This window comes from Pteropus vampyrus, unplaced genomic scaffold (assembly GCF_000151845.1).
Source record: "Pteropus vampyrus isolate Shadow unplaced genomic scaffold, Pvam_2.0 Scaffold68, whole genome shotgun sequence".
NCBI lineage: Eukaryota > Metazoa > Chordata > Mammalia > Chiroptera > Pteropodidae > Pteropus > Pteropus vampyrus.
In genome coordinates this window covers 5216624-5232732 of record NW_011888849.1, presented here as the reverse complement: position 1 = coordinate 5232732, position 16109 = coordinate 5216624, and the positions used below count along the sequence as shown (strand labels likewise).

The following is a 16109-nucleotide window of genomic DNA, read 5'->3' as shown; positions in this document are numbered from 1 at the left end:
GCTATTGCTGACAGCGTAGCTATCAGGAGATATGAGGACACTAAAGCGGGGTGTCGGCAATGCTCTAATTTTAGCATCCTCTACTTAAGTAAGTGGGAGGTATTGGATGTAGTCAGAAGGAGGAGCACAGAGGAAACATGGTCAGATTGAAAGATTTAGAGGTATTGCTGAGACAGTTGACTTTGCCGAAAGTAAAGAAGAGGCCTCTGGAAGCCTCTCTTCTCCATCCAGGGATTGGGGATAAAGGGTAAAGAGGGTTTTAAGCCCCGAGGTGCAGTTTGTGCTTTCCCCATAGATTCTGAAGGCAGAGTAGAGTTTTTCAAATTGTGTAGCTTCTCACATGCAAACTAGACCCAGCACCACATTAGTTCAAAAATGCAGGTCTTGCATGTGGCTGAGGGAATTTGCCTACATTCACCCTGTTTCCGCCACCTGACAAAAACTAAACAGCTCTATGGTGTAAATTTGCATTAGTGTGCAAGGTTGCTGTGTGACTGACCTGCATAATTGTGGTTGGAAATATTTTGTCTCCGGATGGATTCATGAGTTTAAACACATGGTCAGAGAATCAGACTTGTAGCTATTTTAAGCTTCTTCCAGTTAACCAGAGGAAATATCTCACATATACTACATAGTATAAAAAAGGTAGAGAATTGATATGCCTCCTGCACAGCCATTTTGAATCCATTTACAGTCACATTTTATCAATACATGCTGGCTTCAAAATGCAGCAAATAAAGAGTTGCACCATGATTTTAGTACATGATCAATGAAGATTGAAATCTGATCATCATTAACCCTGTTTAAAAAAAAAAAATCCTAGTCGTTCCCCTGAGAACCTATCGATTTTACTTCACTAGTTGGTAATTGTTGTAGGAGTCTCCCTCTATCTGCCTCTGTGAAAGCAGCCATGATGTATGTGATCAAATGCAGATGGTGTTGTCATTTCAGTCATACTTCCAAAGGTAAGCCATGTTTCTCAGGCTCTCCTCCCAGGCTACTAATGCTTTGCATAAGTCCTTAGGGAGCAGCTCACATGTGCTTGTGACAGGTCCAGTTCATGGTGTGACATGTCAAATGCACTGTGCACTAACTCAGGATGTCTGCCTCGTCTTTGAACACTATAGATTATTTGCTTTGCTTGCTTCTGAGTTTTAGATAAATGGAATCATACAGTATGTTCTCCTTTCACGTCTGGCCTCTTTCTACACTGTGTAAGATCCATTCTTGTGTGTCGTCGTAATTTGTTCATTCTCATTGCAGTGTACTATTCTTTTGTGTAAAGACACCATGGTTTATTTACCAGACTACTGCTAAATGGCAGTTCGGTGTCTTTCAATATTTATAACAACCCCGTGAGGTAGGTGCTACTACCATGTCCATTTTGCGGATGGGAAAACTGGGGCTTTGAGCAGCTTTAGAATTTATTTACTTCAGGTTACAGAGGTCACTGTGGTCTCGCCAGGCCCTTAGCCCAGGTAGCCTGACTCAGAACCCCCATTCTCCCCCCTCACTCTATTATGCCTCAATACCTAACTGAGCTCTCTAGTGAAGCAGGTCTCTGATCTGTTTCTGCCTTTCTTTTGTCCTTTTAAAGGATTCGACTGTGGGGGCTGTGGAAGCTGGAGCAGAAGACAAACATGTCTGTCACCAGGCTACATATGTCCTCATCCATTCCCCTAGCTTTGTTCCTAGGTCAGCTTTACTATGCTTAGAGTAAGGGCTCTGCTCGGTGGTCCCATTAGTTCACCTGACATGTCTGAATTGCTGATAAATCTTGTGTAGGCTCAAGCTGCACCTGCACCCATCTCAAAAGCATATTTAAATGCTGAATTGACTCTTGAAAGGAGAATTTAGCACATTATTTTATTTGCGTTATTTGCATAAGTCCTTAGGGAGCAGCTCACATGTGCATTCCTTTGAAAAGAATTTTTAGTATATCTTTGGCTTTAACTAGTTAGGCTCCACTTTTGTCGCATAGACTATGAAGAAACTTGAAGACTATTTTAGGTTTGTTGGTTTGTTTGTTTGTTTGTTTGTTTTTTCCTGTACTGAGGAATTCTTCTTCTTATATTTGAGCCTTCTCTTTTTGTAAGAAAAGAAATATCAACCCACATTTTATGTTTTTTAGAAAAAATGTTCACGAATGCATTTTTCTTCCTGTTGCTTCCCGAAAAACATTCAAGTAGAAGCTACAGATGAACATTAAAAAGAAAGATCTATTTCCTGGGCTTATGTCAGCAGCCCAGGACCAAGAAGTTGCTAGGAGGTCAGTTCTGGGCCTTTCCCTGGATGCAAACGGAGGGACATAAATCAGGCCACCCACTCCCAAATTCCAGTAGGAAATGAGGTGCTCTGCTCCTGCATCTTTCCCTGACCATCTTAGAACAGTGCAGAAGTTTGTGGGGTCTTTGATGTGTGATGACCAGAGAGCATATTAAGGAGGCCTAGGTTTCATTCCTAGAGGCTAGAGATTTCCTACCCAGGAAGGCAAATGATACACTTTGTTTCTTGCTTTGGAAAATATGTAATTTTGACAGTCTTCAAATCCAAATGGAAGATTTTTTTTTTTTTTAATGACAAAATTGGTGGTACACATATGTACAAGTAGATTTTTTAAAAATTTTTTTCTAAAAGCATTTTAGCAAAGTTGAATGTGCAGCCTCTCCTCTGTATAGCTTCATCCTTTTTTTTTCCAGACACTCCTTTCCCTCGTGGAACCTATGAGGCCTGCCAGCCAGGAGAGTGGCAGTTTTCCAACAAAAACGCTATTTTACTCATTGGTCGATAGAGGGGGAGGGTATAGCTATTTAGGGATGTCTGAGTTTAGTCTCCTTCGATTATGAAATTGCCTTCTCTTCTTCTCAATGTCTTCATATAATTTTGGTGCCACACCGCACACCCTCTGTCCACCTTACAGCCCAATTCTATATTTCAGCTTGGCCACCCCCTAGCCAATGAACTTGCTCAACGCTAATTTTAAAGTAATGTGTGAAAGCTGCAAGTTCTTAAAATAGGATATTGCCTGAATATTTACCTAAACTTCCAAAAATTATATCTGAAATTTCAGAACTGGTTGTAAAACTTTAGTCTCTTGAAGTAAAACCTACTGTTCTCTTGTAATATAGTTGTTTTTAGCAGCTAATAGTTTGGAACCAAGGCTTTAAGCCATCTTTTCTCCTCTGATTGACATCAGAGAAGAAGGGCATTCCCTTGAAAAGACTTTCTAAAGAGAGAATTTTGTAAATGGAGTATAAAAAAGAATGAGGATCAGAGATTAACATCTTTAGTGTTTGAATGGCTTATGTATATAATAAAAGCAAGACTAGGCCTTATTTTCTGAGAAGTAAAGCCCTACTCGGGTGCCAGATAAAATACTAGATGTCCAGTTAGATTTGAATTTTAGATAAACAACAAATAATTTTCTAGTATAAGTATGACCCAAATATTGCATGGACATAACATATTTTTATTTTGTTGAATCTGGCAACTCTAACAAGGTTTTCAGTATGGTTTCAGACAATTTCAATTAGTTAATATTTTCTGAGTGCTTTCTGCATGATGTTTCATCCCAGACATGACCTCAGGAGCCTCAGAACAGGCCTCGTGTGTATTTCTTTCACTGTTGTACCCACTTCTCCTAGCACAGTCTTTGGCTCTATGAATATTTTTTGAAACAAAGGAAAAAAAGAAGTATAGAATATGAGGAATTTATGACACTTATAACCTAGGTGGGAACACAAGCTCACATATATAAAAAGATGATGTGACTAATACTAACTTATTTTGGATTTTAATTGGTTAATTTACTTGCTAGACTAACCCACTTAGGTAAACCGTCCAAATTCTAAATACAAGAAAAGTTACTCCCACTTTAAAAAGAAGTGATGATTGAATAGGAAGTTGAATGTTATTCTTATCTGAATGTGATGTAATCTTTTTAATTATCTGATTTAAAACTGCTCTGAGTGACCAGCTGTGTGACCTTGGACAAAATACTTCACATCTTTGAACCTAAGTTTTACCATCTATGAAATGGATGTGACGAGATGTGCCATATTCGTCTGTACTTTGTGAGTGAGGCTCGGGCATGGCTTTAGAAACTGTAAGCTTCCATGACAGGTAAGGGATGGACCACTGCAGCTATTTTTGCATATGTTTTAGTCAGCAGACAAAACTGTGCATTCTGCACATGGGTGAGAGGACCATGTGCTGTTTGCTCTGTGCTGAGTTAGAAATAGCTGGGCACAAGAAGGTTTTCACAGCTGGAAAATAAAAAAGAATGCCCCCGAGTTTTGAGGGAAATCCTTAGACTTCTTTCTATACTACATGTTGCATGCCAGAGGAAGACTGAACAGAGAGAAGCACAGGACTGTCAATAATTTTAACTATTATCATTTACCTAATTATTATAATTATTTTATTGGTAATGCATATTTTAATTATTATTAATAACAACCATTTTTCTTATTTTAGCTAACAGTTAGTGAGGGCTTAACTACTGTCCAGGCCCTGGGCTATTTTATGTACATTTTTATCATATAATCCTCATAAGAGTTCAGTAATGCAGCAACTGTTATGAAAAATGTTTTACAAATGAAGGAACTAATAGATTAAATAATTTGCTCGATGGCATGCAGCTGGCAGCTGGAAGAACCAGGGTGCACAACCAATCACTCCGGCCATGGTGCTCATGCCTTAACCCGTATGCCATTCTGCTTCTTCAAGGGAACATACATCCAGTCAAGGGAGGTAGAGTTGGGGGCAAGAGCATCCGTCTTTCTGCACATGATTTTTAGTTAATATGATTGAATTCATCTGACAGTACTAATAGGTACAGCTGCCCCCGAATCTGTACTTTGGCCCAGAGTTTTAAAAAAAATTTAGCATTCTTTTTACCCAGTCCTTCCACTTTGGCCAGGGTTCTTCCAATACTATTTCAGCACCTTGCCCTCTACCTTTGCCTATAATAGCTACTTGAATAACTAATCAGATTTTATGAACTATAATGGGCGTGACCAATTAGTTTGAGTGAAAGTGCTTAACATTCATTCAGTAAGTTTTAAATGCCTCCAATATCCCAGGCACATGAATTCCAAGACAAATGCAGGTAGAGCACTCTACAGAGCTCATAATCTGGTGAAGCAGACAGACGTGTCGACAAATAACCAAAATTAACATAAATTCTCTAATATAGTTTAGTGTTCCCTAGATTTGCCTAAGCATTCAAATCACTTGAAATACTTTAAAAACAAAAAAAAAAACTACAGTTTCTTCAGCCCTAACCCAGACCGATCGAATCAGAATCTCTTGGGGAGGGTGCCGGGAATCTATATTTTAACAAATATAAAGTCTTACAATTAAGGAAATTAGGGAAATGAGATTATCAGCAGAAACAGGATCCTGTGGGTTCAGAGGAAGAAGCTAAGTCTGTCTTTGGGTGGGAAGATTAGCCAAAGCCTCTCGTGATAATGTGCAAGTCACACCTTTATGAGTGAGTAAGCAGATAAGTAGAGAGGACAGTCCAAATAAGGAGAATGGGTGAAAGCACAGAAGCAAGTTTATTCTGGACAGGTAGATGGGATTTCTACGATGGATTTATGGAATTAAGGCCAAGAAGGGCAGTAGGTAAAGCTAAAAAAGGAGGTCATGGCCACAATGTGAGGTCTATGGGCTTTACAGAACATCAGAGATTTTAAGCAAGAGAATTTTACTGTGTGGCAAGGGAAAGAATGGTCCACTGAGGAGAGAGGCAGTCCAGTTTGAAGGATGTCACAGGGGTTCTCAAGAGCGATTAGCTAAATTACAATAGTGGGATGGTTTGAGGGGTATTTCTTAGCTAAAATTGCCAGGACTTAATGATAGATTGATCTTCTTTTAAATGAGGGTGGGGGCAGTAGGATGACTCCTAGTTTAAATAATGGAGAGAAATATGGGCCATTGCAAGTGGTGAGGAATATTGGAAGGGGCGCAAGGGGTGATGACAAGAAAATGAATTTTGTCTTGATCATGCTGAGTTTCAGTGGCTCTGGGGGACCATATATGCTAGGCATTTAGATATCCAGAGATAGAGATTTGGCAGCCTACAGCATATTGATGAGAGGCAAAGCTTTGGGAACAGAAGAGAGTCATAAGGAGGAAAGTGAAGTGTGCTAGAGACTATGAGACTCCTGGCATCTAAAAGCACTTACCTGCAATAATATATTAATCTGTTTGAACCTACTGGTAGCTATAGAAGTCATATTGCAATGGTTTAGAGTCCTCTACTCCTAATAATAATGACAGTGAGTCTCAAGAAAGACATTAATCTGGCTCTTTCACAAATGCCCTTTGCGTTGTTCTTCCTTATAGAGGGAAATGCCTCTCTGGGTCCGCTCTTGATGGTTGAACGGGAGGCAGTGCCTTCTAATCAAGAACAGTAAAATGGTAATAGGAAGGCCAAACAACCACGTGATATATGGTTACTATTTTCATTATATGTAAGAAGACACCAAGGCTCAGTAAAATCAAATAAATTGACTAAGTTGCTAATAAGAGTGTATTCATTTCCAAATAGTAGAGATAATGCTGACAAGTATGAAAAGCATTATTAAACAAAAATATGCCATGATGGCTATAGATTTATGGACTTCGAGAATACAACCATTCTATTTTACATTTATTCTGAGAAGATGAAGCTTGAATCATATAAGTTGCAAATTATACATCAAAAAGCATTCTTTTTATTAATCATGTCAATTCTATACCTTCCCTACTGATTATAGTAACCCTAGAACTCTCTAATATTATATATATTCTTTTCTTAAATAATGTTTTATTTTTCAATTTCAGTTGACAATTTTCAACTTCAGGTGTACAGCATAGTAATTTGCATGTGCCAGCTTGTCGATGTAAAATTTTCAGAATGGTGGTTTCAGGCTATTTCAAGCCGAAGGATTCTTTTAGTTCACAATAATATCCGTTTTAGTTGGCTATTTTGGATTGCTTATGTCATATTTGTGGAGGAAAAAACAGTGGAATAATCCATGTGAGGGTGTGCTCAGAGAGTTAAATGTGGCTCATTTAACTTACTCAAGCAGTGTATTATCTAAGTGTCCAGTTTAATATTTTATTGGACTTGGGTGATGACTTGGATGTCAGCACTAACTGAAATGCATTGGGTCACATTAGCTTAATTGATTCTCAAAAAATATGGGAAACTCACCAGAAACTATAACCACAAATTGTTATACATAGTTCCTTGATACAGATATCAAAGTATATTTTACAAATGCATTTGTGAATGGGAGCTCCGTTTATTTTAATGTTTGGACTGCTTCGGCTGTGTTCTGTAGTAGCATCTCTGAGAAGACTTAGGACACAGCAGGTCTCACTTTAAGAAGACTTCAGTACATAACACAAAGGTGCCTGTAACTGAAGTTGGAAATATGCAATCTTACTGAGTACTGATACTAAAGCATATGTGCTGATGAGAAACAGAGGTTGTTTAAAGACATTCACGTCACTCAGTCAGCCAACAAACTGTTAAACTATTGTTCATTTAGCAAATATTTACCGATCATTTAATGACGTCCACGTGCTCCATATTTTCTAGCTCTTTTTAATCCTTACAACAGTTAGCAAGAATTACAATCCTACATTTTGTAAAATTTAGGGAGGTTAGGTTCTAATGGAGCCAGAATTTGAACTGACTCTAAACTGTCCAGTGTTAAAATCCATATCATTTCCTCTTAGCTGATCCCTGTCGGGAAATCAAAGCTATATTACTATGGCCCCCACCATGCGGGGTTGACTGTGAAGTCTAAAACATAAGACTTAAGTCTCTAAGTCTGTAAAAACATTAGACATAAGTTTAAAACATCCAGGCAAGTGCCACAGAATCTAATGGCTATAGGACTTTAGGGGAGAAGCATCAGGAAAGCAACTTGAGCCTGTGGGGTTTGTGCTGTTTGAAAAACAGGCAATATGTGGATAGGTGGAGGGTATGAAAAGATTATTCCAGGGAGGATGAGCTGAGTGAGAAAAGGTACAAAGCCAGAATGAGCAAGCTGTGTTTAGGAAATGTTGAGTAGACTTCCTGCTTGGAACAGAACTTTCTGCAGCTGATAGAAAATATGTTTGAAAGAGTCAGTGGAGCCAGCTAACGGACAGCCTTATATGCCAAGCTAAGAATTAGGACTTCATTCTGTGGTTAATAGGGAGCCATCGAAAATTTTGAATATAAAAGTTAAATGATTAAAGAGTGTATTAGAAAATTAATGTGATTGTCATTTGAAAGAGGCAGCGCTAGAACTGGACATCATTAATGAGATTTGAGCCAAGGGGGAGGTAATGTGTGATGGATGCTTTATACAACCTTGAGGAGGCCCAGAAGGAACACAGTTCATGGGGGGCTGTGCTCAGGAATAAGGTCCAAAACCCCAGGCCAGGCTAAGGAAAGTGTTTACCCACAGCAGCAGAGGGCAGTGTAGCCAGAAGGAGATGCCAAATTATGGTCAAGAGACAAGCAAAGGTCATAGCTGGAGAAGCAGTTCACAGCATCAGGAGGGGCTAAGGAGAGAAATATGGCTGTTAGTGAAAAATGAGCCAGAAGGACCCAGAACAAGTTCTGTTGGAGAGCATGATACAGTTGAGGCAACTGGTTCTGGACCAAGACTAAAGACTAAATGCCAACCCCCGACCCGGAGGGCACCAAGGAGCAGCAGTGTGCCTATGCTTTGGGAGCTTTAGGAGAGGCTGTGGACCAGGTGTGTCAGGATTAATCTAGTGAATTGTATGTACCAGCTGGAGACTAGAGACTCGTGGGGCTGCAAGCGAGTTCACTCAGAGGCTGTAGTCAAAGGAAAACCAGGCAGACTCCTAGGGCATGTGAGCAGAATTAAGACCGAAAGCGCAGAACTCTTACAGTAGGCCCGGACCCCTTATCGGTGGTATCGGTTACCCAGGTCAATCGCAGTCTGAAAATACTAAATGAAAAATTCCAGAAATAAATGATTCATACATTTTCAATTGCACGTGGTTCTGAGTATCATGATGAAATCTCCCGTCGTCCTGTTTCAGATGCACCGAATCTAGAGGGCCTCTAACACCATGTGCAATCCCATGAGGAGAAGGGCTTCTTCATTTTCCTTGGCAAACATCTGAATGATGTGTGCAAACTGTCTGATTTTGCCATCCAGGGTTTTCCAACAATTTGCCTGTTTTTCAGATGCTTTGAAAAAAAATTGAATACTGTAAAATATTTTCATAAGCAAAGCCATCTGGCATTTTTTTTTTTTAAAAAAAAAAAAGATGCCTTAATTATGCCTTCCCTTTGTACTTTTTTGGTTTTCACTTTTTCACAGCGTTCAAATTCTTGTCCATTTGACATCAGTCTGTGGTTTATTTCATAATGATGGCTTCTAAAAGGCAAAACTTAGTTGTGGGTATGTTTTCCCCTTAAATTGTTTTCTTATTCACAGATTTAGCCTATTCAATAAATTCTTCTGTGGTAGGAATTGGTAAAAATGATCATTTTTGGTCTTAAAGAAAATTTTACATTCATCTTAAAACTTTTTTCATGAAATCACACTTTTAAATTATAAATTCCATATTTGGGCCATTTCTGTATTGTCCAATAACTGCTTTTTGACAAATGATTTCATTCGCTCTTATCAGGAATTTGCCTCAATTTTCACAACTAGGGTTTTGTCACTGGCTACTTGATATGGTTATTTGGTTATATGGTTATTTCCCTTACAACACAAAGTATAATCCTATGAAGCTGGTGATTTTTACTGAGGATACCTTACAATATTTTCCTCAAAGTAAACTCCTTCTTAAAACATATTATCAGTTTTGAATTTAGTGACAGTTTTTCAGTTAAAACTTCCTTATCTACCAATAACTACAGGATTGGAGTTGAACCTTAAATGTCCAGTGGGTAGTGATTGCATCAAGTTGAGTATGGTGGTCTTCCTGCTGTTCAGCAGTTTACAGATTTTACAACCATCATAATCAAGTGGCATGGACTGTACTTTAAAGCAGCAGTCCTCAACCCTTTTGGCACCAGCGACCAGTGCTCCTATGAGAATCTAATGCCTGACGATCTGAGGTGGCGCTGGGGCAGTGATGCTAGCACTGGGGACCGGCTGCAAGTTCAGATGAAGCTTCACTCATTCATCCCCATCTCCCCCCTTACCTCCTGCTCTGTGGCCTGGTTTTCCGCAGGAGTGTACTGTACTTCATTATGGACTTTGAGAGATTAGTTTTCTCAAAGATTTATTCTCAAGATAGCAGGTTTAATGGTTTTTTAATTTGCTGATTTCATTTGGTTATTTTTCTGTTGGTTGTACTGTACCTTGTGGCTTGCTTATATCCGCACACATCTGTTACCCTTTGAGCATCAAACCATTTGGCTTCACCATCTTCTGGTTGACAAATTCTTTATTTAAAATATATACTTATTTCTAAGTTTAATATAGAAAAATCAGAATATAGAAACAAGAAAAATAATTATCTAGAATTACCTAAGTCAAGATGATTACTATTAGCATTTTGTCCTTTATTTTCCAAAATTTTTTTGTAGCCTTATACATATAAATATATATATTTTTAAAATGGAATTAACATTAATTCACTCTGTAACCTGTTTTCTCATTTGGGTATATATCATGATATATTTTTATGTCAATAAATATAGATGTACATATTTATCATATGGTTGTGCCATAATCTATTTAATTGATGGACATTTTGATTGTTTTTGATTTCACTATCATAAATAATATTACTATGACCATCTTCGGGTAATGATTCCTTTTGCTGTATTACAATGTTGAAGTTCTTTGAGAATGAGTGAGACTAGCAGGGAAAATCATAGTGAGGCATTACACGTTCTCAACAAAACTTGAATAATTTTATTTCCATGGAAGAATGTGTTTTAGAATAAACTAAAATTGAAAAAAAATTTAAAAGAAGATTTTATCTGTAAAATTTTAAAACATATTACAGAACAACTATCACAGCCATAGGTATCCACACTAAAAATAAAAAGCTTCAGTAGAAATACATAAGAAAACATAAATTATAAATACATAAGAATTCTAGAAATAGGTTCACAATATTAAAAGATTTTTAAAGTAATAAGGAAATGAATTACAACATTTATTGAGATCACTGGATATAATTATGGAAAATAAATAAAATTGATCCATATAATCCTATGACACATTTTAAAAATGTCAGAAGTATCACAAAATTACTACAGTTTCATATAAAAATAGATAGAAGCCTGAAGAGTATATTTTGCCCAGCTATAATGAATAATCAAATAGGGAGACATTAAAGACAATAAGAATCTTTTTATGTATTCTTAAAATGCCTTTTAATATGATTATATAATATTTTATGTGATATATAATAAAGTACATATCAAAAGAAAAGCAAGTGAATAGGTATATTATAATTAATAAAAACTTTACTATAAAAAATAGGGAAAAAGAACCAAAATATATTTTTAAAAATAGATATGGTCATTGTCCAGAATGTAGTTAATTAATAGCAAGAGAGACCAAACACGCAAATGTCATAAGTAACTTATTACATGGAAACAAACATATTTTTACTAGTAACTAAATAAGCACAAAGTAATCTAGAGGGAAGAATAATAAAATTACAAATGCAATAAATTCCTTGGAATGTTTAGAAAAAGGTATATTGTGGTAGCCTGGTAACTTGGCTCTGTCTTTCAGAAGATGAACTGGTGATACTTAATGAGACCTTTGAAATAGTTTGTAACTTTTCATACTCAATCATTTCACTTTGGTTTATACACTCCAAGGAAGTACTCAGAAAGGAAAGAAATAAAGATAGGTAATTACAAAACATTTTAAGCTACTCATGTTAAGTAATGAAAATGGAGAATGATTTTTTAAATTGTTTACATTTTTGTGTGGTATCAAAAACCTTAATTAATACACATGATCTCATTTAGTCCTTATGAGGAAGCTATGACACAGAGGTCTCTCAGCTGGAACCAGAAACTGGATGTTATGCCCGGGCAGGAGTAACACCTGCATTTACGTCAGGAAGCCTGGCTCCATGTCCTGCATCTTCCGGGCGTGGGACGTCAGCCAGTAGTTTTTAGATCTGTAAATGTGTCACAGTGCCCAGCTTCCTTAGCACGCACATTTTGAGCAATAAGCAAGATAATGCATGTGAACGTGGAGCTTCTGCTCTGAGCCTGAGAGAGCATTTACTGAAGTTGCTGCTTTCTGAAAGCGAATCTTTAAATGAATCTTCAAATTGCACATCAAGGCCAACAAAGCTTGGAAATCAGCAAGAGAGCAATGAACCTATAGCCCAACAGCAGTGAGAGCCCAGTTCGAAGGGTCAGAGTGGAGTCATAATTAGGGAAATAAAGTGGATTTGTTTGCACTGCATAGGAAGCAGGAAAGTGTAGAGGAAATTCAAATCCATTTGTTCATTTTTTATTGAAGAGATTACAAACACATCAAAAAAAACCTTTGAGTCTTGGGAAACTCATTACTGGCACACGGTTTCCAGCTTCCTTATTCCTCCAGTGTCCTCCCTTTCATAATAGTATTCACTGTGACACATGCTCAGATTTGGCCCTGGAGATGCCCCACCCAATCATGAGATCATCTGAAGTCCTTTCTCTATGTCGCCTCTTCTAGTCATGCAAAATCAAGGCTGAAGCTCTCTGCCATGACCTAGCCTGCTCCACCCTGAGTTTCAGAAGCTTCTCTAGCACTCCCCTTTCTGTATCATCAAAGGGTGAAAGGCACACCTGGCAGAGAGATACACTGCAACCCTGGGCTGTGCGCTGAGCTCCTGACTCTAAGAGTTCATGGGCTAACCGAGAGGAAAGGCCATTCTCAAGCTGGTAACTAAGGGCTTATGACTGAGACAGCCAGCAGGAAAGCAGTAAGTTTGGGGCAGAATGAAGAGGCTTCAAACTGGTGCACCTCAGATTGGCATACATACTGACTGGGCTTTGGGTCAAAGATAATGATAATTAGAAGAGCAACAACAACGACAATGCGTGTGTGTGTGTGTGTGTGTGTGTGTGTGTGTGTGTGACTTCACTCCATATAAAGTGCTGTCCTGTCCATCATCTGATTTGATCATGAGCCCCACTTTCCTAGACTTGCCTTAGAGTAGGCCCAAATTCCTAGAACATGTCTAAATTTGAGTGATTTTACTATAATTTCTCTAGAAATTAAATGCTACTTGGGTCTTATCAGATTCAAGATTTTCCCTTGTGTCATATATTTTCTTTGATACTTTACATAGAAAATCATTTTATCTAATCCTTACAGCAACCCTGTGAGGAAACCATTCTTAGCCCCATTTTACAGAGCCAGAAATGGAGAGTCAGCAATGTTAATAATATGTCCAGGGTCAAAGTGCAAGTAGGCTGCAAAGTAGATTTCAAACTCAGATTTGCTTGACTGTAAAACTGATAATCACCCTACTCCTGTGCATGCTGAAGGCAGTTTTTCTGGGTCAGTGAGCTGGAAGAAGGTAGGGATTTTTGCAAAATTTTTCTTAGAGACCTGGAATAGAAGTATGTCACCAACTTCGTGGTTTCCAGGCCACTTCCTGCTAAGTGACATGTTAGACGAGATACCAGGGTGTCTGTGTGCTCTGTTTCTACACACAGAGAGACAAACTTTTTTTTTTAACGTGTTTTGTTTTTCATAGAGACAACCTTTTTCTAACAGCCACTTTTCCCCCTAAAGCTTAGAATACCATATGTTCTTTAGAAGGGAGAAAAGGAAAAGAAGTTTTCAGCTACTTGATCCCTTTGCAGTTCAAATACCATTCAAAACATCTGCTTCTATTTTATTTGTTTGCCTTTTGGAGAAAATCAAGGGTAAATATGAGATAAATAAACAAAATATCATCCTAAATCAGAAAAGCCCAGTACCGGGGCACCTGAAAAAATTTGTTTGCTGGAGTGATAGAAAATCTATAAACACCCATGATTAAGATTCAGTTAATAAAACCCAAAAGTTCAAAGGTTAACTATTAAATACTTTTAGACTAGTTCCTTCTGGTGGTTTCTGAACTATTTTTGAAAACCAAGCCATTGTTGGAGAGGCAATTAACTATATCCCGACCTGTTCCAAGTCTCAGGTTCTTACCAGGTTTGCTTGATGGATGATCAGAGCCTCTAGCTTTGGAGGTTTCAGATAACTTAACCTAGCCGATCCCAGCTTTCGACATCTTCCTCTTGGTTCCCTCTGACACTGCCCATTCCCTGCTTGACTGGCCCCTTTCCTGGGCTCTGTGCCTCACTGGCACGCCTACCCTCACTGATGTGTACTGCCTCTCTGACCGTCCAAGGGCCAGCAGGGGGCTCCTTCCCCCTTGGTCTCGAAGCCATTTTCCTGGTCCTAATCCACCTGGCTCCAGCCTTTTCTGTTGGGAGCATACACTGAAAAATCATTATCGGCATTCACATTTGTAGAGAACTTTGCCATTTACAGAGCATATTCACATCTGTTATCTTATAAGCCTCCAAATAGTCCTACCCGTATCCTCCTGTATTCCCCACCCCTGCAAAGGAGGAGGCAGACAAGGTGATTTAATTTGCTCCAGAATATAGAAGTTGCCCAGTATTTACTAAGATTCTCTGGGTCTTGCTCAAAGAATATTGGGGCTTTCTTAGCTCTGGTGGATGTAAGTGTATGGTGTTTAAGAGGCTCCATCGATTTTTATAGTTCAACAACTTGGATTACAACTGTTGTTAGAAATTCAGTTACCACACCAAAAACATATATGAGTAGTTCCCAACCTTTTCATTTAAGCACCGTTATGGGTTTCCTCTGCCCCACCTGCCTTGGATCACATGTCATTTAAAAAGAGTCCACCCCAAACTGTATTTATTGGCTCATTTTACCTTTTTTAATTCATCAGACATGTACCTTCCAGAGTTTAGGATCAGATCATCTGTGTCATCACTTGGCTGATTTTATTACAGCCGAACTAAAGACATTTGGGATTTGAATTAACCCCAAGACTAATAGCCGGTACATTTTCATTTCTGCAGGGCTTTTTTTTTAAAGATTAAAAACTTAACCTACTGGCCCTGGGGAAAGAGAAAGCAGAATTTAATGCCTGTGAAAAAGTTGCCCTATGCACTTCCGCTCGGGAACTAAACTCTTAAGTCCCTGATGTCTGGGTGGGAGTGAGCGGGGTATTACAGACTTCAGTGCTTTATGATCTGGACCTCTCCCTGGCTCTGTAGAGAGTGGGGCTCAACCAGCCTCAGTGGCTTTTGCTTTTCGTTTCTTCAGTGGCTTGAGTATCTGGGTCATTTTCAGTTCATGCCCATAGGACTTGGGGAGAACATGTATTTACAGAAACAAAGACATTCCCCTAACCATTACCTAAAGGTGCACATTTTAAAATGTCATGGAACTAGAACTTTTACGTTACATCAATAATTGCCTCGTTCAAATTATACTTTCAAAGAGTCACGATGGGTCTTCTAAAGGCTGTGTATCTAAATTGTAGAATTACTTAATGTTACTCCGTATGTCAATTATAAAAGAGGAGTTTCAGTTAGGAAAGACTATGCAGGTAATCTATTATTTTGTTATATCTATTATCTTATTAAATATTGTGCTTGGTCTTGTTTTTGTAGGAGAACCAGCAGAAATCCACCAACGTCGTCTATCAGGCCCACCATGTGAGCAGAAATAAGAGAGGGCAAGTAGTTGGAACACGGGGCGGATTCCGAGGGTGTACAGTGTGGCTGACAGGTACGTTATATTGGGAGATATATATTTTTTTCATTGAAAATTGATGCGCAACACAATTTTAAAGAAATTAGTGTAACATATTACACATATTACATGTTTAGTTTAACACTAGAAAGAAGCTGAGAGCTGCCTGGGTGTTAGTCCTAACTCTTTTGCCATCAGTGAGAAGTAGGACTTTGATCAAGTCATGGAACATCTCTAGTTCTCACTTTTCTCCTCTTTGGAAGGAAAAGATGGGACAGGTTGATGATGACATTTCCTTTCAGCTCTAAGAAATTTCGTAATTCTCAATTTTGTGCCAAAACATATTTAATGGCAGTTATGAATGGGGCTTTC

General features: G+C 38.4%; 1 protein-coding gene across 3 annotated transcripts in view; it reads left to right on the top strand.

Annotated features, from left to right (window-relative positions):
- PAPSS2 (3'-phosphoadenosine 5'-phosphosulfate synthase 2) overlaps positions 1-16109 on the top strand; it is a 66386-nt gene that overhangs the window by 23068 nt on the left and 27209 nt on the right. For all 3 annotated transcript variants that reach the window (XM_011361616.2, XM_023531462.1, XM_011361617.2), the window contains exon 2: positions 15656-15773. In XM_011361616.2, coding sequence (XP_011359918.1) covers positions 15656-15773 — 118 coding nt within the window. The remainder of the gene's footprint in view (positions 1-15655; positions 15774-16109) is intronic.